We start from the raw sequence: 27,618 nt of genomic DNA, 5'->3' as shown, positions 1-27,618 counted from the left end.
TTCATGTTGATGTTTCCTGTCATTCATACTGATCAAAACAAACATATGGAGAATCAGAACACCTGTGAGCTGCAGCTGGTTGAGTTTATGATACACCAATGCCGCGTCCCGCGCACTCGTCTGCGACTCCTCCCCCTCATGCTTTCCACCAAACAGACGCACCAGCCAGCCCAGAGGGGCGGGTTTACGCAGGCAGTAGCGAATCAGATTCCAGGAGAGCGAGCAGATGATTTCGACGGTGGTGGAGGGCAGAACTCTGGACAACACGGAGAGACACGTCTCCAGACTCGAGACCGCCGCCGCGTAATCACCCTGATACACACACACACACAGTGTTAGGACACAAATAAGTGATATAAACAGTCTGTTTCACGTATGTTTGTGTTTACCCTGTAGAGCTGCAGGTCGGCCTGCTTGCGGTGTCTCCAGAAACGCACTGATGTGGGCGAGTGGAGGGGCGTCACCGGCTCCCACAGGTACAGAACCCGGACACACCCCCAAACCACGCCCACTCCGCTCAGAACCCACACCAGAAACCACGGCAACACACACCACAGCCACGCCGCTATCACACACACACACACAGAGATGACATTAGATTGAGAACAGAATGGGTCACATGACTGAAATCTCACGGATCAGAGGCGAGACACTCACCGAAGTTCTGCGTCTGGTCGGGCAGAGAGAAGAGCGAGCGTGAGGATCCGTGAGCGGCGGACAGACTCGTCCTCTCCTCTGAACCCAACAGAGATGGCAGAGGATTGAGAGACAGACAGAGAAACGTGAGCGCGCACAGCAGCAGACGAGAGCGATCCAACACGCCAACAGATGCCGGTGAGTCCGGTTCACTCTTCATCTGAGAGATAAACACACAGATCAGAGTTTAGATGCTCTACATCTATTAATATATTTATATAGTCAGTATATTGAGAGTAAACACATGCACATTCCTTTCCTGAAGATGCTTTTACTCTTTATTTAAATTCATTTTCATTTGCGATAACTAAAGTGGTGAAATATCGTAAAGTACCGTAATATTAAATGTTAAATATCCTTCTTAGTCTTTCCGTACGGTGACGGTCACATACATCGAGGCTACAGGAGTCAAAATAAATTAAATCACAGATAGTGCAACCAAAAATCCCATTAATAAACAGAAATAAATGATGATTTGGTGCATAACACGGGACTTTTAATTATAAACAACCCCAAAATACAACGAAGACCGTTATTTTGAAATATCTGCACTATAACAAGTAAGAAGTCAACTTTGTCATACAGGCTAAAAATACTGTGTGAGCAGTAATTAATCAACAGCAGATCATCAGCGATCTCTCTCATCAATAGTTTTTTCCTTTGGAAGTTCTCTGAATGTTTGTTTCTCTGTCTGACAGTGTTTATAGGCTCAGAAACGCACCTTTGACATCTCGGCTCAGGGTTTCTGTATTCACCAGTTAAAGGGTTTTCAATATACTGTATATTTCACCAGATGGGGGTTTTTAGGATTCCTCCGGTAGGAGGAAACCTATTGTTATTGGTGGTTTTAGTATTATTGATAGGCTGTGACCATGGCCATGTTTGTTTACAGTGCAATGCAGACTTCAGTGTCCAGAGCATGTCAACACAATATTTATTTCATGTGAATAAAACATTACGTTTGAAAGGTGATCATTTTTCTCAGTTAATTTTGCTGCTGTCATATGATTTGCACTATAAACTTGTATTCTAATACCTCTGTGTTTATTTGAATGCCTGTTACATACATTTATGTTATCATGTGTTTGAAAACACTGAGCAGCTATCTTAGACATAAATGACAAGCACTTAGCCAGTCTCTCTCTCTCTCTATAGCAGCAGCAGCACGACAGCAGGTTTGGTGGGTTTCTCCGTTTTTCTGCGAGTACACAGTGTATGTATATGGACAGTAAACTTGTATTCTGTGTTTGTTTGAATGTTCGTAACATAAAATAAACATATTCTATGGTTTAAAAAGACCGTTCTAGCAGCTGTTTTAGATATCTAAATGACAAGTGCTTAGCCAGTCTCTTTCTATGTAGCTGCTAAACAGTACAACAGCTTTTATGGTGAGTTTCAGTTAGTTTTGTACAGTTATACACTGTGTGGATTGAGCAGTAAATGTGTAATCTGCTGCATTAGTTTGAATGCCTGTAACATAAAATAAACATCCTGTGGTTAAAAAGATTGTTCAAGCAGCTGTGTTAGGCATGTAAATGGCATTGCTTAGCCAATCCCTCTCTGTAGCAGCGGCAGCTAAACAGCGGGAAAGCAGATTTGAATTTTAAAATTTGCCAGTTGATGACGTCAGACACGAACGTTCTAATCGAAACCAGTTTGATGGTACTCCCCAGGGACCACTCTGGAATGATCAAACCAGTGTTATGGTGCGTGCGAAAGGGTTAACCCCAACCCTCTACTGATCAATTTTTAAATGATTTGCCATTTTGAGGAGGAATCCGCATTGCTGCTTGCAGCTATATTTATTATTATTATTATTATTATTATTATTCTCCTGTGCTGAAGGGGCACGTTTGCATATACTCGCATTTTCCTTTGCATGCGATCACTTCAATTGAGAACACTTGATTATCTAATTAAAATAACAACATATGCATTAAAGTGAGGATAAAAATATGGATGAATATAGTCAATGATGGCATATATAGATGCAACAAATCCCCACGACCTGTTGGATTGTATTTACTTCACCTCCAGAGGCTGCGGTCATACTCTAGAATGCTCCAGCGCCGTCCACGAGGAAAAAACAATATCGGCGAACTAACGGTGATGATTTTTGCCAATAACAGAGAAAAGCAGAGTATAAGTATACTCTGACCAGGGTGTGGTCAGAGTATAAGTGGGTGTGGTTATGAGTGAGGGGTGTGGTTCAGTGTAGGTGGGTGTAGTTATCAGTGAGGGGTGTGGTTCAGAGTGTCAGTGGGTGAAGTTATGAGTGAGGGGTGTGGTCAGAGTTTAAGTGGGTGTGGTTATGTGAGAGGGGGTGTGTCAGTAGGTGTTGTCATGAGTGAGGGGTGTGGTCAGTGTCATTAGGTGTGGTTATGAGTGAGCGGTGTAGTCAGAGTGTAAGTGGGTGTGGTTATCAGTAAGGGGTGTGTTTCAGAGTGTATGTAGGTGTGGTTATGAGTGAGCGGTGTAGTCAGAGTGTCAGTATTTGTGGTTATGTGTGAGGGGTGTGATCAGAGTGTAAATGGGTGGGGTTATGTGTGAGGGGTGTGATCAGAGTGTAAGTGGGTGTGTCAGAGTGACAGTAGGTGTAGTTAAGAGTGAGGGGTGTGGTTCAGGGTGTGGTCCACGATGGAAAAAATAGTGATGATAAGCAGCTACTGGTGTTGAATAATCACTCGACCACTAGTTTATCTTTAAAAACATTGTCGACACAAATCTAGTTGAAATATGACCAAATATTTATTATAACCTGTTCGTGCTCCATCAGAGGACTTCCTGGTTCTGAGTCAATGCAGAAGGGTGAGAGTTGAGGAGGAGAACTGGAGCCCGAATCAGATGGAGGAGGAGAAATAAACGAGACCTCCGGCTTCAGATCCACATCATCAGAAATACACACTGACTCTGAGAGAGAGACAAACACATCAGTGATGTCATAGAGGGTTATCGTCAGTCTGACGGTGATGTTCAGGTCATGTGACTCACTGTTCTTGTGATTGGCCATCTTCAGCGTGAGGTTCTCCTGACGGAGTTTGTGATTAACCTGCTGCAGGTATTTGATGTAGTCGATGGCTTTACGCAGAATGCCAGACTTATGCATCTGTGTCCGACAAACATTAAACAGGAAATAAACACAGAGTCAGTCACACTATTTCAACCTAAACAGCTCTTAACTTCCCAGCATGCACGGCGAGACAGACCTTGGCGTCGCTACCCATGACGAGGTTGCGGAGCTCCAGAATTTTGTCATTGATGGACGAGCGATAGCGTTTCTCGATGATGTTGTGTGTCGTTCGTCTCTCGCCCTCTTTCACGACGACTCCTGTTCCCATGGTAACAGCCATGCCCTGATCCACAGACATCCTGGCCCCGCCCCCACTCTGGGTGGTGCCCGATGACAGCTGTTTAATTGGCAGTTTGTCTCCTCCTCCCATCATGACCGGAACAGTGGTGAGAATGTTGCTGCCCATCAACGTCTATGAGAGACAAAATTAATGGTGAATAAATGAACTACAATCCCATGAAGCATTGCGAATGAGTTAAAAACATTGTGTGTTAGTGAAGAACCTGTAGTGCGGTGGTCTGGATGGGCGTGGTCAGAGTGGTGATGCCGGTCGGGTTCTGTACGGTAGAGAGAACTTGAGTCCCGTCCGGCTTCAGTGTCGTCAGAACCAGAGAATCCGTCTTCAAGATCTGAGGCTGATGTACCAACACCTGACAGCCAATCACAACACTGAATTACAAAACGCAGCTTCATACTGCAATATACATTAAATATTATACACAGTGTGACGTACAGGCACTTGCTGTGACACTGTATGAACAGCAGCTGGCGCGGTCGCGAGAGTCTGTATCGTCTGCCCAGCTTGAGTCAACACACGCTGATGCTGGATCGTCATTGGCTGAACCTGCGATGATGTCACAATGCTCTGCATTTGTGGATGGAGCACTGTGAGGCATAGAGACACAAATGTTTATGAATGATGCTGTTGTGTTTACACATATGTGTGTGTATTTTATGTGTGTTTCTCACCTTGGAAGCTTGTGTTGTGGTTCTGCTGGCAGATCACAGGGTTCTGGATGAATCGTGATTGCGCAGCGGTCGGAGTAATCATCACTGTCTGTGGCTGCGCCTGCGTCTGCACAGCCAGCGTCTGCACAGGAAACGTCTGCACCTGTGACGTGTTCAGAGAACTGCATGAGAACGTGATGAGACCCACACGTCTGCTTAACATCTCCTTTTGTGTTCCACAGAGGAGAGAAAATCATATGGGTTTGAAACGACATGAAGGTGAGTAAATGATGACAGAATTTTCATTTTGGATGAGCTATTCCTTTACAATCACTGCAATATTAACCATGCTTCATTATGAGTGACGGTGTGTGGTCAGAGCATAAATGGGTGTGGATATGAGTGAGGGGTGTTATCAGAGTGTCAGTGGGTGTGTTCAGGGTGTCAGTGGGTGTGTTTATGACTGAGGGGATGTGGTCAGAGCATAAATGGGTGTGTTTGAGTTAGGGGGTGTGTTCAGAGTGTCAGAGGGGGTGTTCAGAGTGTCAGGGTGTGTGTTTATGTGTTAGGGGTGTGTTCAGTGTAAGTGAGTGTGGATATGAGTGAGGGGTGTTATCAGAGTGTGTGTTCAGAGTGTCAAGGGGTGTGTTTATGACTGAGGGAATGTGGTCAGAGTGTAAATGGGTGTGGATATGAGTGAGGGGTGTTGTCATAGTGTCAGTGAGTGTGTTCAGAGTGTCAGGGGGTGTGTTTATGACTGAGGGGATGTGGTTAGAGTGTAAATGGGTGTGTTTGAGTTAGGGGGTGTGTTCAGTGTAAATGGGTGTGGATATGAGTGAGGAGTGTTGTCATAGTGTCAGGGGGTGTGTTTATGACTGAGGGGATGTGGTTGGAGTGTAAATGGGTGTGTTTATGAGTTAGGGGGTGTGTTCAGAGTGTAAATGGGTGTGGATATGAGTGAGGGGTGTTGTCATAGTGTCGGTGGGTGTGTTTAGAGTGTCAGGGGGTGTGTTTATGACTGAGGGGATGTGGTCAGAGCGTAAATGGGTGTGGATATGAGTGAGGGGTGTTGTCAGAGTGTCAGTGAGTGTGTTCAGAGTGTCGGGGGGTGCGTTTATGACTGAGGGGATGTGGTTAGAGTGTAAATGGGTGTGTTTATGAGTTAGCGGGTGTGTTCAGAGTGTAAATGGGTGTGGATATGAGGGAGGGGTGTTGTCATAGTGTCAGGGGGTGTGTTTATGACTGAGGGGATGTGGTTGGAGTGTAAATGGGTGTGTTTATGAGTTAGGGGGTGTGTTCAGTGTAAATGGGTGTGGATATGAGTGAGGGGTGTTGTCATAGTGTCAGTGGGTGTGTTCAGAGTGTCAGGGGGTGTGTTTATGACTGAGGGGATGTGGTTAGAGTGTAAATGGGTGTGTTTATGAGTTAGGGGGTGTGTTCAGTGTAAATGGGTGTGGATATGAGTGAGGAGTGTTGTCAGTGGATGTGTTCAGAGTGTCAGGGGGTGTGTTTATGACTGAGGGGATGTGGTTGGAGTGTAAATGGGTGTGTTTATGAGTTAGGGGGTGTGTTCAGTGTAAATGGGTGTGGATATGAGTGAGGGGTGTTGTCATAGTGTCAGTGGGTGTGTTCAGAGTCTCAGGGGGTGTGTTTATGACTGAAGGGATGTGGTTAGAGTGTAAATGGGTGTGTTTGATTTAGGGGGTGTGTTCAGAGTGTAAATGGGTGTGGATATGAGTGAGGGGTGTTGTCATAGTGTCAGTGGGTGTGTTCAGAGTGTCAGGGTGGGTGTGTTCAGAGTGTCAGGGTGTGTGTTTATGACTGAGGGGATGTGGTTAGAGTGTAAATGGGTGTGTTTGAGTTAGGGGGTGTGTTCAGAGTGTAAATGGGTGTGGATATGAGTGAGGGGTGTTGTCAGTGTCGGTGGGTGTGTTCAGAGTGTCAGGGGGTGTGTTTATGACTGAGGGGATGTGGTTAGAGTGTAAATGGGTGTGTTTGAGTTAGGGGGTGTGTTCAGAGTGTAAATGGGTGTGGATATGAGTGAGTGGGTGTGGTCAGTCCCACCTGTGTGATGGGCTGTGGTCTGGGCTGCAATAGTGGTGGCGTGCGCGTTTGCGTCTGACTGCTGGTCTGTACAGGTGTGTGTGGGGGGGTCAGTATGGCACTAGGGGCCATCTGTGGAGGGGGCCGTACAGGGGTTACAGATCCACCCCCCATCTGATCCTCAAACAGATCTGGGAAATCCACTTGATTACTGACAAACTGCAGCATCTCTAATGAATACAAACACACACAGAATATACAACAGTGACTGTTAGATTGTGAGAATCAGTATTAACAACTAATGCTTTGTGTTATCTAGCGGTCGTTAATAATGTCTGTTTAACTCTTTACAAGTGTCTAGTGTATTTGAACAGAAATAACAGTTACACTCATTCAACACATTAGACAATAAATCAAGTTTAACAGTGTAAACACACACACTAAAATAGTTCAGTCAGTAAACGAATGTTGTTTTTCCACACAGAGAACTCAATATTACAGTGAAACTCTCACATGTCTGTGTAACACTGCAGCACTGACTCAACAACCTCAAACACACACACACACACACACACACACACACACACACACACACACACACACTTTCCACTAACAAATACACACACAAACACACTCTCTTTCTCAAACTGTAGTAACTTGCCGTCTGAGGAAACACCCTAACTGTCAAGAAAGCTCATAAGAGACCTAAAGAGATTTAAAACGCTCTACATAAGCAACAATTCCTATTCATATGAAGGGCTGTTCTTACACAACATTTTAACTGTGGTAAAATCACTATAACCCACGACCTCAAAGGGCATTAGTGATATGAGAGAAGACAGGAGTTTATGAATGCTAATGATCACAATAATGACTGCAGATATTGAGATGAAGGTCAGTGATGTAACAGTAAATCACTGTGATGATACAGAGCTGATAACACACTCACAGCCTTGAACTCACACTTTAACCTTGACACACACCACCACACATCAGACCTTGACAGAAAGTGTGTCACATTTTAGCGGCATGTTTGTTTTATTAGTTTATAGTATTATTACCACAGTAATAAATGACACCTGCAGCATCTTTAATCAACTCAGTGAAAGTCACACATCAATGAATAACACAAGAGTGAATCTCATCAAAACATATTTTAATTTGATTTAAATCAGCATACATTAAATTCAGTACAACCAATACTCCCATGATGTATGCATACTTCACAATGTAAATAATATCATAAATTAATCTCTAATAAACTCTCTTCTTATGAAGCACACACACGTTTTTCTGTGGTGTGTAACTGTGTACAGTCATTATGTTACACAATCATTATTCAGAATATTCCAGAAGTGTCTGTGCATTAGACAAACACTTTCTACTCAAATACAATAAATCTGAGAGATCTTCAGAGCACAACTGTTATTATTACACATATGATCTAATATTACTCTCATTTGAATCATTCCCACAAGATTCATTCATTATGTGGGAAATTCCCATCTGTTCTTCTTTCAGGTTACCGCAGTAATCGCAGTAAGCGCGCATCAGTTCTGACATTAAATGATAATAAAGCGTATTTAGCAATGTTTTGCAGAGACAGGTGTTCAAAACATGGTTAATTACACTCTCTTTTGATTATCGTAATGATAGCATTGCAGCGTCATATATCAGTTTGGTTGCTATGAGACGTCTCTGACAATCAATGTACCCCTTAAAATCATTTGTGTTTAGTTGACAGGTAATTGTCACTGAATTTCGAATTAAGTGAAAAGTCACATCATGCTTGAATACCATCGATCATCATTTTCATGAACGATCATCGCTGCCACCAAGTACACGAATACTCGTGCCCATCCCTAGTATCAATACACATAACAGTATTGATTGTAAAGATTTTTTTTAAACTAGTGATTTTATTATCATGAAAATGAATGCATGCCATAAGCTTCAAAGTGTAAAAAATAAGTTTAGCAAATGCTTGCATAGGACTTTTTGAACTATTTGTTCTTCCACTCATTTTAACGCGAGAACACCTGTTCCCTATTATTTGAACAATGTAGAGGTAGACTGATATCTGTTTTACCGATAAATCTATGCCAATAGTTTCTTTTTAGAACTATCTGTTATCGGCAAAAATCTATGCCAATAGTTTCTTTTTAGAACTATCTGTTATCGGCAAAAATCTATGCCAATAGTTGCTTTTTGGAACTATCGGTTATCGGCACAAATCTATGCCAATAGTTGCTTTTTAGAACTATCGGTTATCTGCACAAATCTATGCCGATAGTTGCTTTTTGGAACTATCTGTTATCTGCACAAATCTATGCCGATAGTTGCTTTTTGGAACTATCGGTTATCGGCACAAATCTATGCCAATAGTTGCTTTTTGGAACTATCGGTTATCGGCACAAATCTATGCCGATAGTTGCTTTTTAGAACTATCGGTTATCGGCACAAATCTATGCCAATAGTTGCTTTTTGGAACTATCGGTTATCGGCACAAATCTATGCCAATAGTTGCTTTTTGGAACTATCGGTTATCGGCACAAATCTATGCCAATAGTTGCTTTTTAGAACTATCGGTTATCTGCACAAATCTATGCCGATAGTTGCTTTTTGGAACTATCTGTTATCTGCACAAATCTATGCCGATAGTTGCTTTTTGGAACTATCGGTTATCGGCACAAATCTATGCCAATAGTTGCTTTTTGGAACTATCGGTTATCGGCACAAATCTATGCCGATAGTTGCTTTTTAGAACTATCGGTTATCGGCACAAATCTATGCCAATAGTTGCTTTTTGGAACTATCGGTTATCGGCTCAAATCTATGCCAATAGTTGCTTTTTGGAACTATCGGTTATCGGCACAAATCTATGCCAATAGTTGCTTTTTAGAACTATCGGTTATCTGCACAAATCTATGCCAATAGTTGCTTTTTGGAACTATCGGTTATCGGCACAAATCTATGCCAATAGTTGCTTTTTAGAACTATCGGTTATCTGCACAAATCTATGCCAATAGTTGCTTTTTGGAACTATCGGTTATCGGCACAAATCTATGCCAATAGTTGCTTTTTGGAACTATCGGTTATCGGCACAAATCTATGCCAATAGTTGCTTTTTAGAACTATCGGTTATCTGCACAAATCTATGCCAATAGTTGCTTTTTAGAACTATCTGTTATCTGCACAAATCTATGCCAATAGTTGCTTTTTGGAACTATCGGTTATCGGCACAAATCTATGCCAATAGTTGCTTTTTAGAACTATCGGTTATCTGCACAAATCTATGCCAATAGTTGCTTTTTGGAACTATCGGTTATCGGCACAAATCTATGCCAATAGTTGCTTTTTGGAACTATCGGTTATCGGCACAAATCTATGCCAATAGTTGCTTTTTGGAACTATCGGTTATCGGCACAAATCTATGCCAATAGTTGCTTTTTAGAACTATCGGTTATCTGCACAAATCTATGCCAATAGTTGCTTTTTGGAACTATCGGTTATCTGCACAAATCTATGCCAATAGTTGCTTTTTGGAACTATCGGTTATCGGCAAAAATCTTTGCAGATAGTTGCTTTAAAAAATGTATTCCTTCAATACAACAGCAGCCACTAGAAGTGAAATAAAAACAATCACTGACACCTTGTGGGTATTTGTTATCTAAATCTTTCGTCACTGATAATATTCATCTATATTTTTATCCTCACTTCAATGCATATTTTGTTATTTTGATTAGATAAATCAACAAGTGTTCTAAATTGAGTGTTCTAAAGAACATGCAATGAAAAATGCGACTATATGGAAACGTGCCCTGACAGCATATACAATGTATCTGCAACTTTCTTGTGTCCTCAGTCTGGTGACTATAAGCTATAAAAGCTTAATTTGGTAAATATTTATATTTTATATAATATAAAGCATTCTAACTAAGCCAATACTCCGTCATTTCAAAATAAGAGTCCTGAAATAAGTAAGTGAGGCCGAGTTCAAATTTGCATACTACCATACTACTCATACTTTTTCTGCCATAGACACATATGAAATAGTAAGAGTAGTATGCCATTCTAAACTCAGCCTGTATTTCGGGCTTGTTTATAGTTAAAAGTCCTTCATTTTTTCTGGCTATTATTGGGATTTAATTGTACAACAGACTGAATTTGGAATTTTTTTCATTTTAGACTCTTGTAGACTCTGTCTGTACCCATTGTAGTACGAAAAGACTAAGAACATTTTATAACATTCTATAAATCGATTTTAAAGACTATTGACCGATTAATCAGTTATTGACCTATTCGACCACCTTAGTTATCGGTATCTGCAAAATCAACTATTGGTCGACTTCAGGAGTGGATTTAATGTACGGACAATGGAAACTTCACATGAACCCGGCGTGCGAGAGATACGGGCAAGCTCCTGTATCTCTTTGCATTGCCTGTATATGTGCAACTTCTGTCGTCTGAACTAGTGTCAAAAACGAAAACGCCCAAGACCCCGCGTTTGCATAATAGAGACTTAGAAGGACCTGCAGCCAGGTAAACTCTAGACCAGGGGTTCTCAACGGAGGCTGTACGTACTCTTTCTGCAAAATAATAATAATAATAATAATAATAATAATAATAATAATAATAAAAACCTTGAACATTTTAACATGTACATATTTATTTTAATTAAAATAAATGACTAACCAATTTCTTGAGAGTTCTTTTAGACAAAGTATAAAGTAAATATATTTATGTTTTTTTAATGTTTGTTATAATGTATCATGCACCATAATTTAATCACGATTAATTGCAGAAAATTGTGTGATTAATTAAAAAATTGAATAGATTCCCAGCCCTAATTAAAAGTTGTTAAAACATTAATAATGTGTAATTGTTGTTAACAAATGATACCCTTACGAAAATTAACTATGGTTTTACTACAGTTATATAGTAGTAACCATGATTTTAGTAAGCTTGGTTCATTTTGTGGCTACTATGATTTTACTATAAATACCATGATTAAACTATGGTAACTGTAACTGATCTACAGTTAAGATACAGTAAAAAGATCAGTGGTTACTGTAGTAAAAACCATGATTAATTTTTATAATTTTATAATTAATAGTTCAAAACTGGTTTTGTTTATAATACAGAATCTTTATTAAGAAGAAATTGAGAGACAGAAATGCAGAACTGGATTAATGTGAAGAAAACTGACTGACAACAACCGAACAATTCACAAAATGTACTGGTATATTTAAGGACAATTAACACTTCTCGTAATCCGCCAAAGGAACGCGGTTAACGGTTATATCGATATATCACTAAATATCGCCCGATTAATATCGGTCTAACACTAATATGCACAGTCATACTGTATATGTTGACATATTTTTTAGGAAGTTTACATGTCCTGAGCTGTGACATACTACATCTAAAAAAAATTTAAAAAACAATTATAATAATTTATGCAGTTTTTATGAGCTCATTATAAATGTTTAATCTTAAATATTAATGTTAATTTATGGACATGTTATGCGTCAACTTCCCATTAAAAATCGATCTATTTATCAACTGTGCATCATCATCATCATCATCATCATCATTATCATTATTATTATTATCGAGACTATCTGAACGAACCGAACCGCGATTGAAGCTGTACCGAATTACATCACTGTTTACAAACAAACACGATCCACTAAACACAATAACTAACACACACACACACACACACACACACACACACACACACACACACACACACACACACACACACACACACACACGAGCAAGCAAACAAACAAACAAACACACTGAACCGAGATCAGAACATCATCAAAAGAATCATGATCTGATTGGGTCTGATCGATTTAATGAGCGCTTCGGTTCGGTCTCTTACCGTCGAAGTCTCCCAGTGTAAACTCATCGCCCAGTTCGGCTAAGGTCGGGTCCATATTGTCCATGAACTCCACTCCGTCCATCCTCAGCGCGGCTCCGGGTGGATGGAGCGGTTCGACGCGTGTATCTGTCGGTTTATTCGGTAATCAGAACTCAACAGAGGCGGTTCTGGTCGAGCGTTCACTGACAGAACGCGGCCATCTTACTCTCAGGCAGTGACGTCATTCAAAAACAATGCTTGTCAATGACTCTCACACCGGATTGGCTGACACTCGGCAATGGCCGTCGTAAGATCGGACGCTGTCGACCAATCAAATCGCTCGCTGGACCGTGGTCTGATTGTACGTCGATGAGCAGAGGCCCCTGAATGTTCTCTCCGCCCACGCCACTCGGAGTGAGGGAAGAGTGCTCATTAATATATAATGAGCAGGGAGGGGTCAATTGAATATGTTAATTTAAGGGTCTGTTGCTCATTGTTCGTGAAGTTACATAGTCATAATCATCTTCAGACACTCCGGGAGAATCATGTCAGTTCATTCCGGCACCTTTAATCTCATTTTACTTCTATAGGAGTGTTTGTGTTCTGAAAGCGCTTTAACACTCAAAGGCACACGGTTACGAAATTACAACTATTATTAATATCTATTAATGATAACATCCGATGAATAAATATGGGTAAAAACCAGCAGCTCAAACTCTTAAATAGGTCATAACAACAGTTTTGGCAGGCATACAGTTTCACATAAATGTTTTATATAATGTAGCTAAATATAAATATGAAATACAATTTTATCACCATTTACTGACATATTTTTACTGAATAGTTTTCCAAGTTTTGTCTAATTTTCAACTGCTTTTCTTTGTTCTTCAGTCAATATGACTACAAATTACAGTTCACAACCACCATTTACTTTTTTATTTTATTGTTTCACTACTCGTGAACTCTTTAATCTATATATATATATATATCATAATTTCTTTTTAAATCAGTAGCTTCCTAAAAATATATATTCTTGTGTTTACATTCAGCAGTTAATGAGTTAAATCTTAAGAGCAATGATTCAACAACAGTCTCTTATAAATGTGAAATATAGAAACATGTTTTGAAATATTTACTTTTACAGTTTGCATTAACAGGTTTCCATTTCCATTGTGATTTAAGTAAATACACATGCATAATGTCAGATTAAACATATTTGTATATGACTTTAAATGATGTAATAATGAGAGTTGTTTGTGATTAAAGTGCATGTTTCTTAAAGGAAAACAACATGGTTTCATTGACTTTTTTGTGTTTATTTTGTGCAACTGCGTCAGAAGATAAACATACACATTTTCAGTGAAGTCTCGTCACACGTGCAGAATGTTTGTTTGAAGGGATCACACGCTGATCTCACTAAACCAGCCAAAAACAGTCAGACCTCAGTACTCAAAACGATCTATTTGTCATGATATATTAAACACACAGCAATGTTTTGCAGTTCAACCTTTAAAGGTGCTGTAAGCGATTTTTTCATGGAAAGGTTTGCAAATATTTCTACTACTGCCTGAGAGATATTACTGAAATAAGTGTTGTGAGATATCTGACCGGTCTATGTTACAGCTCTAGACTCTGTAAACAACAAACAAAAATGTGTCCGTAGTCTCTGACGCTTTCTGCCTGTCAATCATTTTGCCCGTTCTCATAGTATTGTAGTTGCAGTGAATTATTGAGGCTTAATGCCATTTTTATGCCATGTTGTTCATATAGCTGCTGTTGTTTTTAACAACCGTTTCTGCACAATGTCGGTCTCAATAAAGCTAATTTGAAATCTTTGGAGGGCAGGGTTTAGGAAAGAGGGGGCGTGGCTGATTAAACAGCTCAGTCTTGTGGAAGTAGAACGACTAAAATCGCTTACAGCACCTTTAGTTCAATAAAACAAGTTTGTTTATCAAAACTGGTAAAAGGTCTAACAGACCTTTATAACTGAAGATATAACCATCAGTTTGAATTGGATTGTGCAAGTTTACATTACTAGATAAAAACTAGTCAAAAATTCCCAAAATGATTTACTTTTATATAAAATACATCAACAAATCTGAAATAAATAGCATGGCATTAGTGATCAATTTTAACAAGAATAAGTGCTGATGTTGATCTGAGGGGTTTCTGCTAATTTCTTAGGCGCTAACAATGATTAGCATCTCTGCTTTGTCTAAGATAAATGTAAAAAGTTCTCACAGCACATGATAAATGCGAGTAATATGATCTAAAGTAAATCATAAACACTAGCAGAATGTCAAACACACTGTTAGCACTGTGTTTATTTATTCCAGTGGACCTCGTAAGTGTTTCGATCCGTGTAGTTGTTTTCGGCAGCACCGCTTCCTGACCTGACTTTTTCCTTCATCACTTTCACTACCAGCCTGCCAGCTAGCGCAATTCCCACCACAGCTCTTCCGATCTCAGCTGCAGCTGTGAGAATCCGTGCGGTTGTTCCGACGCCATCCAGCGCTCCTGATAAACCTCCAACTGAACTGGCACAGGAGGTCACAGCGCCCCCTACAGACTGTACAGCACCTGCTATGCTGCCCCCGGTGGCCACTGCCTGTGGTGCAGCTATTGCTGTTGCATTAGCAACACTCACAGCTCCTGTTAACGCCGCACAACTTATTGCTCCACCCTCTAGCACTGCCCCCATCACTGCTCCCGCCCCTACAGCCCCACCCACTCCTGCGGCCATGCCCACCACTGCTGCACCCATTGTTCCAACCTGCTCCAGCGCTTCTAGAGCTGCCTCCCGCGGTCCTGCCGCCTCCGCCCCGGCCAACGCACCCACCGACCCTCCCAACACCCCTCCAGTCGCTGCTCCCAGAGCTACAGTGGTCTTCGCCATGGTGGCTGCAACTATTGCGCCAAACGCTTTCCCTACACCTGTGCTCCCCACCGCTGAGACTCCCGCCAGTTGCCCTGCCGCTAACCCCACTGATCCGCCCATCACCGATGCTCCTACAGCCACAGCCAGAGGTGCAGCGGCTCCAAAAACTGCCCCAACCGCCATTCCAGTGGCCCCGGCTGCAACCAGGACCTTCACACGCTCCAGAACTTTCCCAGAGAGAGCGGCTTCAGTTCTGAAGCGGTTCAGAACAGACCGCAGGGCCTGACGCCTGCTAACCGCCCTTCCACTTGCCCTTCGACCCCTCCACCGCTGCACTCGCTCTTGCAGCAAGCTCAACTCCTTATTCATCTGTCGCTCCTGTTCATCTCGGATGGCTTGTTCGGCCTGCAGGAACATGTTGCTGGTGTAGCACGCTCCTCCTGCGTTCGCCACCATCCTCTCCACCGTTTGCAGTAGCGCTCGCACCTGCGTCCTGTTTTCTGGTTCTCTGTTGTTGATGATGTGGTATCGGCCGCTGCATCTCCACAGTAGAACCTTCAGTCGTTCTGGAGCAGACTCATCCAGGAAACTCTCCAAACCTCCTTCCTCAAGCTCATCTCCGCGGGTGAACAGCACCACCGTGTGGTGGAGCAGCGCCTCTTCGCCAAACACATGGATCATCTCTGTGACGGCCCGGTCTTCATCCTCAGTGTAGCGGCCCAGAGGAACCACAAGCAGGAACGCATGTGGGCCAGGTGCCGTTAGCGCCACACACTTGGCGATCTCAGTGCGAACGTGACTCGGGTCAAGCCGTGTGTCGCCGAATCCCGGCATATCAACGACCAGCAGCTTCTTCCTCACACCAGACTCCTCTTCCTCCTTAGGCAGCTCCACAGTGCTCAGCTCGCACACACGGGTCACTGAACTCGCTCTCAGGGCCGACAGGAAGTGCCGTTGTCCTAGGATGGTGTTTCCTGTGGCACTCTTGCCAGAGCCTGTTCGACCAATCAGGACGAGTCTTAGCTCTGCTCTGTCATTCTCTCTCTCATCCTCAGGTCCCAAATCTCCACTCGACTGATCTAGAATCAGAAGCAGAATTCACTTTTATTGACTGGGTCAATGACAAATAAGGTTGTATGAGGTGATAAAAATGAGAAATATTTAAAAAAAAACTAGTTTAAAACATGTTTAAAGACCGTAGTAATCTTTGAGTCCATGTTGGTTTCACCAATTTTGAAAAAAAAAACAAAAAACAAAAACATTTATTGCAATTTCTACAAAAACAATTTATTTAAAATGTCATGTGGTGTACCATCAACTAAAACACATTGTGTACACAACTTAATCATTAAATTCAAAAAAGTTTTCAAACATACTTTTCAAGGTGAAAAATATTTCTTTACAAATATCATGAAACTTTCTCATGGTTACACCAAATGACCTGAACAAAATGTGTCTACATAAAAATGTCCAAATATCAAATATATTTTTGAGAGTCTAAATAGTTTTCTTCTCACATGAAAAAAGTGTTGACCTGTATATTGGTTACACCACATGACTTTGATCGGTGGAAATAAATTTGTCTTCCTACTTCTTTTTTTTTTTTGGAAATAAAAATAAAATATTATTCTGCACTACTCAGGCCAACATTTATTTTTGAGGAATTTTAGCTTTTAATGAGACTATTTTTTGTTGTTGTCGTTTCTGGACAGTTACACCACATCACATTTTTGACATTAAGACTCAGTAAAAATATCAAAATGACTGTAGATGCAGATGTAGATGCGTATACAAGTAAATAATGCAGCTAAGTTGCACTTTAAAGGACTTTGACTTGGTGATATCTTTAAAAGACACAGTAAACATGCCATCTCAAATACTCATAATATGACATCGCACACAAATTAAAATATATATACACAATTTATACAGTATGATATACACAAAGAATGTACAAAAAAACAACACACTATATTAGTAGGATTAGTTCACTCAAAAATGTAAATTCAGTCATTGTTTACTCACACCTGTGTTGTTATAACCCCATATGACTTTCTTTCTTTTTCTGAACACAAAGGGAGAAATTGTGAATAAACGTTGTGCTCAGTGATGTCATACAATGGCAGTTTATGGTGACCACCTCTTCAAGCTTCGAAAGAACACAAAAGTATAATTCAGAAGTCGAATAAATTATTCATGAGACTCATGATTGTTATGAAAGCATACGATAAGATTTGATGAGAAACAAACTGAAATCTAATGTATTATTTAGTGTAAATGTTCACTGACCGTTGATCTCCTGTGTGCGTTCATGATACGGCACGAGAGCAACAGTTCACACAGCCCCCTCATGACATTGGGGCGTTCAAGTGAAAACTCGTTTTGTTTATCTAAAAACAGGTCATCCACAGTGATAGTGACAACAGAACACAACACAGCTGCACACAAAACAGAGAACAGAACTTACTAAACATGTCTGATGAGTTTGTAGTAGAAGAATTGATGCACTTCTATGCCCAGCCTTATTTTTAAGAAACTTTTTGGGCTGGTGCCAGTTCACAGTGGACGGAGTTACCCGCACGATGCCGAAAACAGAAAAAAAGCGATCGATAGAATGTACCGTCACTCGTCACTGCTGGTTAGGACAAAAACTCTGATTACCATAGAAAATATCCCTTTTATCACGTGTCGTTTGCCGTCAGGTTAGGACACGGTGTGACTGTTGCTGCCTGTAGCTCCTCTATGTTTCTGTTTGATTTCCAAATACTCGGTTCAAAAAAATAAGGCTGGGCATAGAAATGCATCAATTCTCGACTGCAAACTCTTCAGACATGTTTAGTAAGTTCTGTTCTCTGTTTTGTGTGTAGCTGTGTTGTGTTCTGTTGTCACTATCGCTGCTTTTAGATAAACAAAACGAGTTTTCACTTGAACGCCCCAATGTCATGAGGGGTCTGTGTGAACTGTTGCTCTCGTGTCCTATCATGAACACACAGGAGATCAACGGTCAGTGAACATTTTCACTAAATAATACATTAGATTTCAGTTTGTTTCTCACCAAATCTTATCGTATACTTTCATAACAATCATGAGTCTCATGAATAATTTATTCGACTTCTGAATTATACTTTTGTGTTCTTTTGAAGCTTGAAGAGGTGGTCACCATAAACTGCCATTGTATGACATCACTGAGCACAACATTTATTCACAATTTCTCCCTTTGTGTTCAGAAAAAGAAAGAAAGTCATATAAGGTTATAACAACACACGGGTGAGTAAACAATGACTGAATTTTCATTTTTGGGTGAACTAATCCTTTTAATTAAAACATGATTTTATTATATACATCAGTGTCGATCTGGTTCCTGACATGTAAACTGCAGTTAATAATAAATATGTCTCTATGGGTGATGTGCAGTGATGTATACAGTATTCTTTTAGGTCATATTGTTTATTTTAGACTGGAATATTCAATCAGCATCCAGAAGCACAACTATAGCCCTTTATAAAATATAATAAACAGAACACATGTGAAGTGTGTAATGATCAGAATAGAGTAGATCGAGCAATAAATAAAGAGAAAATTCACTGTTTTAGCTGCATTTAACTGTAAGTCAGATATACAGGAAACAGATTGATAAACTAAAGCACTAAATATCACGAAACATCCTTTTGAAAGGGCAGATATTTGTTTATTTTGCTGTTAGATTGCAGAACTACGTTAGATCACACTTTATAAATAAACACATATAGCGCACATCTGAAGTTTACTGTGAATAATGTAAATAAATAACCTTACTAAAAAATCAACAGAAAGTTTTCAACGTCACAAAATCCGTTTTAGCGCCACTTCTGCTAAACACGTCTAAAATAATAAGTTTTCACACCTGAGTTTCCCGTCATGATATCCGTCACATTCACATTCAAGGTGATTTTGTTGTTTTGGTGTTTCGTGAGAGACGCGCCTGCGCAGAAGCGAAAGATCAAACGTCATCAGTGATCTTGAGTTCATATCTGGCGACATCTGTCGGTCACATCAGGAACAACAACAACAACATGGAGGAGAAACATCGTTCATCTCACAGGAATCGTTGACTCATCTATTTACACTACTACTATAGCCTTAAACACATTAAACAATCTTTATCTGACTTTACAGCGCACAGCAGATAAAAACAGACTGTACAGACACAATAAAACTGGTGTCTTATTGTTATTTTGACAGTAGCAGCAGGAAACAAAACACAAGAAATCTCTCCATAGTTCATCATCAAAACTAAACTGTCCTTCAGGGATGAATACAGTAATATTGTATTAATTACTCATGTGTTTTAGTAATGTAATAGTAAAAGTAAATAGTAATGCAGTGTTGGTTAATCACATCATTGCATGATTTTTAAGAGTAATAATGTAAGATTTAATTTTGTAAAGTTTTAGTTTGCATTATACTTTCATCCTTCAAGTAGTTTCAATATAATAAAATACAGATCTAGTATCATATATATATATATATATATATATATATATATAGTCACAACATTAAAAGCACCTGCCTAATATTGTGTAGGTCCCCCTCGTGCCGCCAAAACAGCACCAACCCGCATCTCAGAACAGCATTCAGAGATGATATTCTCATCACAATTGTACAGAGTGGTTGTCTGAGTTACTGTAGACTTTATCAGTTCAAACCAATCTGGTCATTCTCTGTTGAACTCTCTCATCAACAAGGTGTTTCTGTCCACAGAACTGCCACTCACTGGATGCACCATTCTGAGTAAATTCTAGAGACTGTTGTGTGTGAAAATCCCAGAAATACTCAAACCAGCCCATCTGGCACCAACAATCATGCCACAGTCCAAATCACTGAGATCACATTTTCCCCATTCTGATGGTTGATATGAACATTAACTGAAGCTCCTGACCCGTATCTGCATGATTTAATGCACTGCTGCCACACGATTGGCTGAATAGATAATCAATATCTGTAAGAATGGTGCGGATGCGTTAACATAACCACATAAGCCATATGTAGAATTCCCAATGTGCTCTAAGTCCTCGTGGTGGTGTAGTGACTCGCCTCAATCCGGGTGGCGGAGGACGAATCTCAGTTGCCTCCACGTCTGAGACCGTCAATCCGCGCATCTTATCACGTGGCTTGTTGAGCACGTTACCACGGAGACGTAGTGCATGTGGAGGCTTCACGCTATTCTCCGCGGCATCCACGCACAACTCACCACGCGCCCCACCGAGAACGAGAACCACATTATAGCGACCACGAGGAGGTTACCACATGTGACTCTACCTTCCCTAGCAACCGGGCCAATTTGGTTGCTTAGGAGACCTGGCTGGAGTCACTCAGCACACCCTGGATTCGAACTCACGACTCCAGGTGTGATACTCAGCGTCAATACTCGCTGAGATACCCAGGCCCCAAAACCTAGGTGTCTTAAACTGCTCTCCCTTAATCCCTTAAAGTCCCTGTGAAGCACTTTGACGAGCGTGGTTTGATTTAGTGTTTTGACTTATTTCCTACTGAAACAGGAAGTGGGGGGCAGGACACATCGAACAACTCATCCCAAGCCAATAGGCTTTAGTTTCCAGCCACACACACAGCCCTTTCCACCTTGCTGCTCATGGCAGAGCCGCTTACAGGAGAAACTTGAGAAGCGATGACAATACTGGCAGCATTTCCAAAGGCTTGTGAAACAAATGATGATCTAACTGACAACATTAATCCATAATAAGCCCACAAATACACACAGCACATCGCAGTCTTTGCTTACAGTGAGGCTGGATCTCCAGTCCAATACAGACGAATAAGAAACAAGTGAGTAAAAGATAATATATCCATGTTGGCTGCACAAAAAATATCAACTCGAGTAACTTTCCTCGCGTGCAGCTCCCTTGTTGGCATGTCCTATTCAGAGGTGATCATCCCTATGCTCTATTCCCTTCAAAGACCATTTCCTTTACTACTTGGGGAATTGGTTGGAACAACCGGTTAGAACACAGTCATGTGCGCTAATAAGATGTTGGGGGGATGGTGCATCTTAGTTCAAGAAAGCATTTGATTGGACAAGGTTTCACTGTGACAATGGATGTGACATTGTGAATGTTCGAGTCCTTTTAGCCAGAAGAGACACTGCAGATTTTAAATGCTTATATCTTATGAAAAATGTTTTTTTGTCAATGTTTAGAAGTATACTAACATATAGATGACTAAAAGCAGCTAAACTTTCATTTTGATTTCACAGGATCTTTAAGCGATACAAGAAAAACGATTGCATTTACACACTTCAGAACCGCGTTTTCTACAAAAACATATAAGAATCAATTTTCTTGGAGCCTGGTTATCTCAGTGAGTATTTACACTGACTATCACCCCTGGAGTGGCGAGTTTGAATCCAGGGTGTGCTGAGTGACTCCAGTCAGGTCTCCTAAGCAACCAAATTGGCCCTGTTGCTAGGGAGGGTAGAGTCACATGGGGTAACCTCCTCGTGGTCGTGATTAGTGGTTCTCGCTCTCAATGGGGCGTGTGGTAAGTTGTGTGTGGATCGTGGAGAGTAGCATGAGTCTCCACATGCTGTGAGTCTCTGCGGTGTCATGCACAACGAGTCACGTGATAAGATGCACGGATTGACGGTCTCAGAAGCAGAGGCAACTGAGACTTGTCCTCCGCCACCCGGATTGAGGTGAGTAACCACACCACCACGAGGACCTACTAAGTAGTGGGAATTGGGCATTCCAAATTGGGAGAAAAGGGGATAAAAAAGAAGAAAAAAAAAAGAATTCATTTTCTTAAGTGCATGTAAAAATGGTCAGTAATGGCAGCAATTCTAGGAGATTTAAGAAGGGGGCCATAGAGGGCCCAAAATGTGCAGATAGGGGCCAGATGAATATTACCGTACTGTGGCAGGGAGGAGGGCGGGGCCGGGTCGTGATGATGCACACCCGGCCCCTAATCAGGCTGATCAAGCCCTCGAGAGGGATAAAGGCGACCGGAGGCGGCAGTTCCAGGGAGAGAGAGTTACGGGCAGCTGCCCGGCATGTGTTTGTGTTTGTCTTTTTGTTTATGTTAATCAGTAAATGGTTATTTATTTTGTCAAGTCGATTCTCGCCTCCTCCTTTCCCTTTTACCTTGTTACACATACATAAATATGAGCCAGTATTCTTGAATTGTGCACTTCCAACCTCAAACTTATAAGTCTTTCCAAGCCATTTAACAAACACTAAACTTTAGTCAGCATCATTGATTAGCCACATAAAATCTTGGGACTTAATTTAATTTTATGTACTTTATTCAGCGAAACACCTAACCATTTAGTTTGTTAAACTACATAGGCCTATGTAAGAGATTTCTGAGGGAGTGTTCTTTTCCACACATTCAGTATAACTGGTCTGCACAGCTACATTAATTTGGGTAGCACAGTTCTGTTCTGCTTTTAAGTGTTTGGCTTCCCGTGAATTATACTTTTCCAGAGCAGTGGCACTGAGGGGGGGCAATCAAATTTTACCTGGGGACAGTGCCCTTCTGGTCCCACCCCTGCGTCCACCCATGACACACAATTTCTATATAAAAAAAGCCCTGATATCTCAAACTGAATATAGTTTTATTCCACTTTGAATTTGTGTTTCATAAGCTGAACATTTATATGACAACAGGATGGCATATCAAACAGACTGTGTTTCTGTCACCTTGTTTTATGTTGCTCATGTTAAATTTACTATGGTACCTACTCCGACTACAGTCTGCAATAATGATGTGGATAAAACACCTTCATGTAGTTTTAACATTTAACTGAATTTTAAAATGGAAATTTTGTTGCAAACATTTAATTAGTCATTATTTACAGCAAACACATTACTATAGCACTCAATCACCATGAACGTTTAGCTGGAATTGATTAATTAGCTAATGAGTCTGATGATTTATAAATGGTTTCACTGGATTCCACACATTGTCTGTTTTGACAGTTTCCGTGTGGCTGTGATTGCAAGTCTTAGGGCCTCCCCATGACTGATTCCTTTACTCTCAGCTTCTTTTATGGCGCTCTGTCTCTCCTCAGGGGTACAACTACCTTCTTCAGAAGTTTGGCGACATCTGTTATGCACATCTCTGAAATAAATGACTTCTCAGCTTCATGTCGTGACTCCCTTGTTAAACGCCAGTATATTTTCTGCCATTCTGTTTGAGTGCCTTTGTTCTCCTGTTGGTAATTCTTCACTTTCTCATCAAGATTCTGTTTCTGAATCTCTTGGATGTACTCCTCTGTTCCTTCATACACGTCGTTTGTGAAGTATCCTCCATTTTCCTCCACCATTGTTTCTATTTTCCTGAGGAGATCTTTTAACTGGGGGAAACTGGCAGAGGAGTTGTCCAAAGCAAAGAATCGGTTTCCACAAATTTCTACAAGTTTTTTAAGGTCTTGATCACCTCTTTGTAAAAACTCTTCAATGGTTGTATTTTTCTTCTTTAACTGATCCTTGTGTGTGAAGAGGATTATAGTGTATTTTTCTATCTGTTCCCCAAATGTGTCTTTGAGCTGCTTCACTGTATTTTTCTCTTCCTCAGTAAATCGGCCCAGTCTAATCACGATAAGAAAAGCATGTGGTCCAGGAGAGGAGTATGTTATGCATTTCAGAATTTCAGTCAAAACCTCCTTTTCACAAAGTTTATTGTCATAAAGTCCAGGTGTGTCGATCACTGAGATCTCTTTACCGATCCTCACAGTGGATTCTGAGCTGCACTGTTTCGTCTGAGAGTTTGAGCTAGTGGTAGATTCAAACACATTTCTGCCGAGGATTGTGTTTCCTGTGGCACTTTTCCCAGCTCCAGTTTTCCCCAGTAGCACCAGTCTGATCTGGTTCTTCTTCTCAGGTATCTGCTTCTCAAGTGAACCTCCGCGTGTTCACCTGAAACTACAGCAGAGAGATCAAATCACCCATCACATCAATGCACTGTTTAATTACATAAAACTCTGGAGTTTTCTCTATTTTAAGATCAGTGTGATATTTGCAGATGATCTTATCCAGAGAGAATTTAACATGACAAAATATTAGTACCTTTGACTTTGGAAACAACTTGCCAAATGGCATAGCATACAAGATTTTGTTTCTTTAGCTTAAATGGTGCTAGCAGCAGCAATGTCATGGGTTTGATTACCAGGAAATGCACAAACTTACAAAACATACAGCTTAAGTGCACTGCAAGTTGCTCTAGATAAAAACATCTGCAAGGGATACACCAATATTGTACTAAAATACTCTGATGCCAAAAACGATACAAAAAGTTTGTTTTATAAATGTATCTTTGCATAAATGTTGAATGTCCTCTGATAAGCAGCCTAGCTTTCTCTAGTTTAATTGTTCAATTTTACAGCAATTGATTAATTGGCTCATTCAGATGTTTCAATGACAAACAAAAGTAACATACAAAAAAGTATCCTTACAAAAACATTAGGGTTTGTAGGGCCTCGCTCTTGAACACCTAATAATGATTCAGACTTTCCAACTCGACAGTGAGGATAACACTCACTCGTCTCTGCTGTGTGCACTCGACTGCTGTCCACTCGCTCAGCACACATCCAAATAAAGCAAAATCATTTTCATCAAAACTAAATAGCATATTTAAGTAATGACAGAAAAGTATGTGTAATGGAATTACTGAAAAAACATTACATCATAAATGACATCTTTACTTTAAATAATCTGATTATTGTAATTTAACAGCAGTTCTGTTTGTGTTGTGCCAATACATGGACATCAAAAATGTAGACAGATAACCCTAGGGCAGTGAAAGTAACAGAAGCTCAAATTAATGCATTATTGTAGATAATTGTTGTAATAATTTGAGAATAAAATCAAAATTACAAGAATAAAGTTGTATAATTATGAGATTAAAAGTCGTAATAATTTGAGAATAAAGTCAAAATTACAAGAATAAAATCGTAGAATTTTGAGGTGAAGTCGTAATATTTTGACAATAAAGTCCAAATTACGAGAATAAAGTCATAACATTATGAGATTAAAGTCGTAATAATTTGATAATAAAGTCAAAATTACGAGAATAGTCAGCGTTTTGAGATTAAAGTCGTAATATTTTGACAGTCAAAATTACGAGAATAAAATCGTAACGTTTTGAGATTAAAGTCGTAATATTTTGACAGTCAAAATTACGAGAATAAAGTCATAGCGTTTTGAGATTAAAGTCTTAATATTTTGACAGTCAAAATTACGAGAATAAAGTCATAGCGTTTTGAGATTAAAGTCTTAATATTTTGACAGTCAAAATTACGAGAATAAAGTCATAGCGTTTTGAGATTAAAGTCTTAATATTTTGACAGTCAAAATTACGAGAATAAAGTCATAGCGTTTTGAGATTAAAGTCGTATTAATTTGAGAATAAAGTCAAAATTACGAGAATAAAGTCATAACATTATGAGATTAAAGTCGTAATAATTTGATAATAAAGTCAAAATTACAAGAATAGTCAGCGTTTTGAGATTAAAGTCGTAATATTTTGACAGTCAAAATTACGAGAATAAAATCGTAGCATTTTGAGATTAAAGTCGTAATATTTTGACAGTCAAAATTACGAGAATAAAATCGTAACGTTTTGAGATTAAAGTCGTAATATTTTGACAATAAAGTCAAAATTACGAGAATAAAGTCATAACATTATGAGATTAAAGTCGTAATAATTTGATAATAAAGTCAAAATTACGAGAATAGTCAGCGTTTTGAGATTAAAGTCGTAATATTTTGACAAAGTCAAAATTACGAGAATAAAATCGTAACGTTTTGAGATTAAAGTCGTAATATTTTGACAGTCAAAATTACGAGAATAAAGTCATAGCGTTTTGAGATTAAAGTCTTAATATTTTGACAGTCAAAATTACGAGAATAAAGTCATAGCGTTTTGAGATTAAAGTCGTATTAATTTGAGAATAAAGTCAAAATTACGAGAATAAAGTCATAGCGTTTTGAGATTAAAGTCGTAATATTTTGACAAAGTCATAATTACGAGAATAAAATCGTAACGTTTTGAGATTAAAGTCGTAATATTTTGACAGTCAAAATTACGAGAATAAAATCGTAACGTTTTGAGATTAAAGTCGTAATATTTTGACAGTCAAAATTACGAGAATAAAGTCATAGCGTTTTGAGATTAAAGTCTTAATATTTTGACAGTCAAAATTACGAGAATAAAATCGTAACGTTTTGAGATTAAAGTCGTAATATTTTGACAGTCAAAATTACGAGAATAAAGTCATAGCATTTTGAGATTAAAGTCGTAATACTTTGACAAAGTCAAAATTACGAGAATAAAATGGGAACGTTTTGAGATTAAAGTCGTAATATTTTGACAGTCAAAATTACGAGAATAAAGTCATAGCATTTTGAGATTAAAGTCGTAATAATTTGAGAACAAAATCAAAATTATGAGAATAAAATCGTAGCATTATGAGATTAAAGTCGTAATATTTTGACAATAAAGTAAAAATTACGATAATAAATTTGTAATATTTTGACAATAAAATTATGAATAACATTTTTTTTTATTTTTTAGAGTAAATCGTGAGGCAAGACACATCAATCAAGGCACAAACACAACTCCTTTCTATGTAAATTAGGCTCATTGTAGATTGCGCTATTACCAAAAATAAAAGTAGTAAAAAGTAGTAAAAGTTAATTTAATTAAAAAAGAGATGTTTGTGAAAATTTTCCCACATCGTATCAGCAGTAATTCATCAAACACTACTCAAATGATGTAGAGGAGTGTTATTGGCATATATCCAGATGCGCTGTGTAATCAAGCGGTTATGTAGGATATTATATTTATTCAGGAGACGGCTACAAGTGCACAGTGCATAGAACTGTGATCAGATGATCTATTCATATTTACACAGGTCTATATTTCAGTACTGATGTCTGTCTTTTTAATTCTGTTCTTTGAGAATTCACTCATTAGAGTGTGGCTATCCGTGTTATTTTCTTGGCAACAACTTCCACAGTTGTACTGATAAACTCAGTTTCAGTTTACTGTGATGAATGTTAGTAAGAGTGTTGATGTGGAGATGTGAAAAGTCTTGTAACTGATGTTGGTACAGGGCAG

The 27,618-nt window shown here is 39.6% G+C and overlaps 2 protein-coding genes and 1 pseudogene across 5 annotated transcripts in view; all 3 read right to left on the bottom strand.

Moving 5' to 3' along the window:
• The window catches only part of LOC127451265 (sterol regulatory element-binding protein 2-like), a 21,022-nt gene extending 8,134 nt beyond the window's left edge, over nucleotides 1-12,888 (bottom strand). For 2 of the 4 annotated variants that reach the window (XM_051715813.1, XM_051715814.1), the window contains exons 1-11: nucleotides 12,651-12,888; nucleotides 6,779-6,987; nucleotides 4,736-4,940; nucleotides 4,500-4,651; nucleotides 4,270-4,416; nucleotides 3,903-4,178; nucleotides 3,688-3,802; nucleotides 3,455-3,606; nucleotides 658-856; nucleotides 390-565; nucleotides 63-312 (exon numbers count right to left, since the gene is read on the bottom strand). In XM_051715813.1, the coding sequence (XP_051571773.1) occupies nucleotides 63-312; nucleotides 390-565; nucleotides 658-856; nucleotides 3,455-3,606; nucleotides 3,688-3,802; nucleotides 3,903-4,178; nucleotides 4,270-4,416; nucleotides 4,500-4,651; nucleotides 4,736-4,940; nucleotides 6,779-6,987; nucleotides 12,651-12,732 (1,963 nt within the window). In that variant the 5' untranslated portion in view covers nucleotides 12,733-12,888. The remainder of the gene's footprint in view (nucleotides 1-62; nucleotides 313-389; nucleotides 566-657; nucleotides 857-3,454; nucleotides 3,607-3,687; nucleotides 3,803-3,902; nucleotides 4,179-4,269; nucleotides 4,417-4,499; nucleotides 4,652-4,735; nucleotides 4,941-6,778; nucleotides 6,988-12,650) is intronic. The other 2 variants (XM_051715815.1, XM_051715816.1) reach the window with 1 other exon arrangement.
• Nucleotides 12,889-13,914: 1,026 nt separating this feature from the next.
• On the bottom strand, nucleotides 13,915-19,466 carry LOC127451276 (GTPase IMAP family member 4-like). The gene is made up of 2 exons (XM_051715841.1): nucleotides 19,391-19,466; nucleotides 13,915-16,586 (listed from the first exon to the last, which is right to left on the bottom strand). The coding sequence occupies exons 1-2, from the start codon at nucleotides 19,404-19,406 to the stop codon at nucleotides 14,953-14,955; spliced, it is 1,650 nt and encodes a 549-aa protein (XP_051571801.1). The 5' UTR covers nucleotides 19,407-19,466; the 3' UTR covers nucleotides 13,915-14,952.
• A 3,978-nt stretch (nucleotides 19,467-23,444) lies between these two features.
• Nucleotides 23,445-25,087, bottom strand: LOC127451465 (GTPase IMAP family member 9-like; annotated as a pseudogene).
• Between the last annotated feature and the right edge of the window lie 2,531 nt (nucleotides 25,088-27,618).

This window comes from Myxocyprinus asiaticus, chromosome 14, assembly GCF_019703515.2.
Source record: "Myxocyprinus asiaticus isolate MX2 ecotype Aquarium Trade chromosome 14, UBuf_Myxa_2, whole genome shotgun sequence".
Taxonomy (NCBI): Eukaryota; Metazoa; Chordata; class Actinopteri; order Cypriniformes; family Catostomidae; genus Myxocyprinus; species Myxocyprinus asiaticus.
The sequence above is the reverse complement of the archived record's forward strand: the minus strand, read 5'-3'. Positions and strand labels throughout refer to the sequence as shown.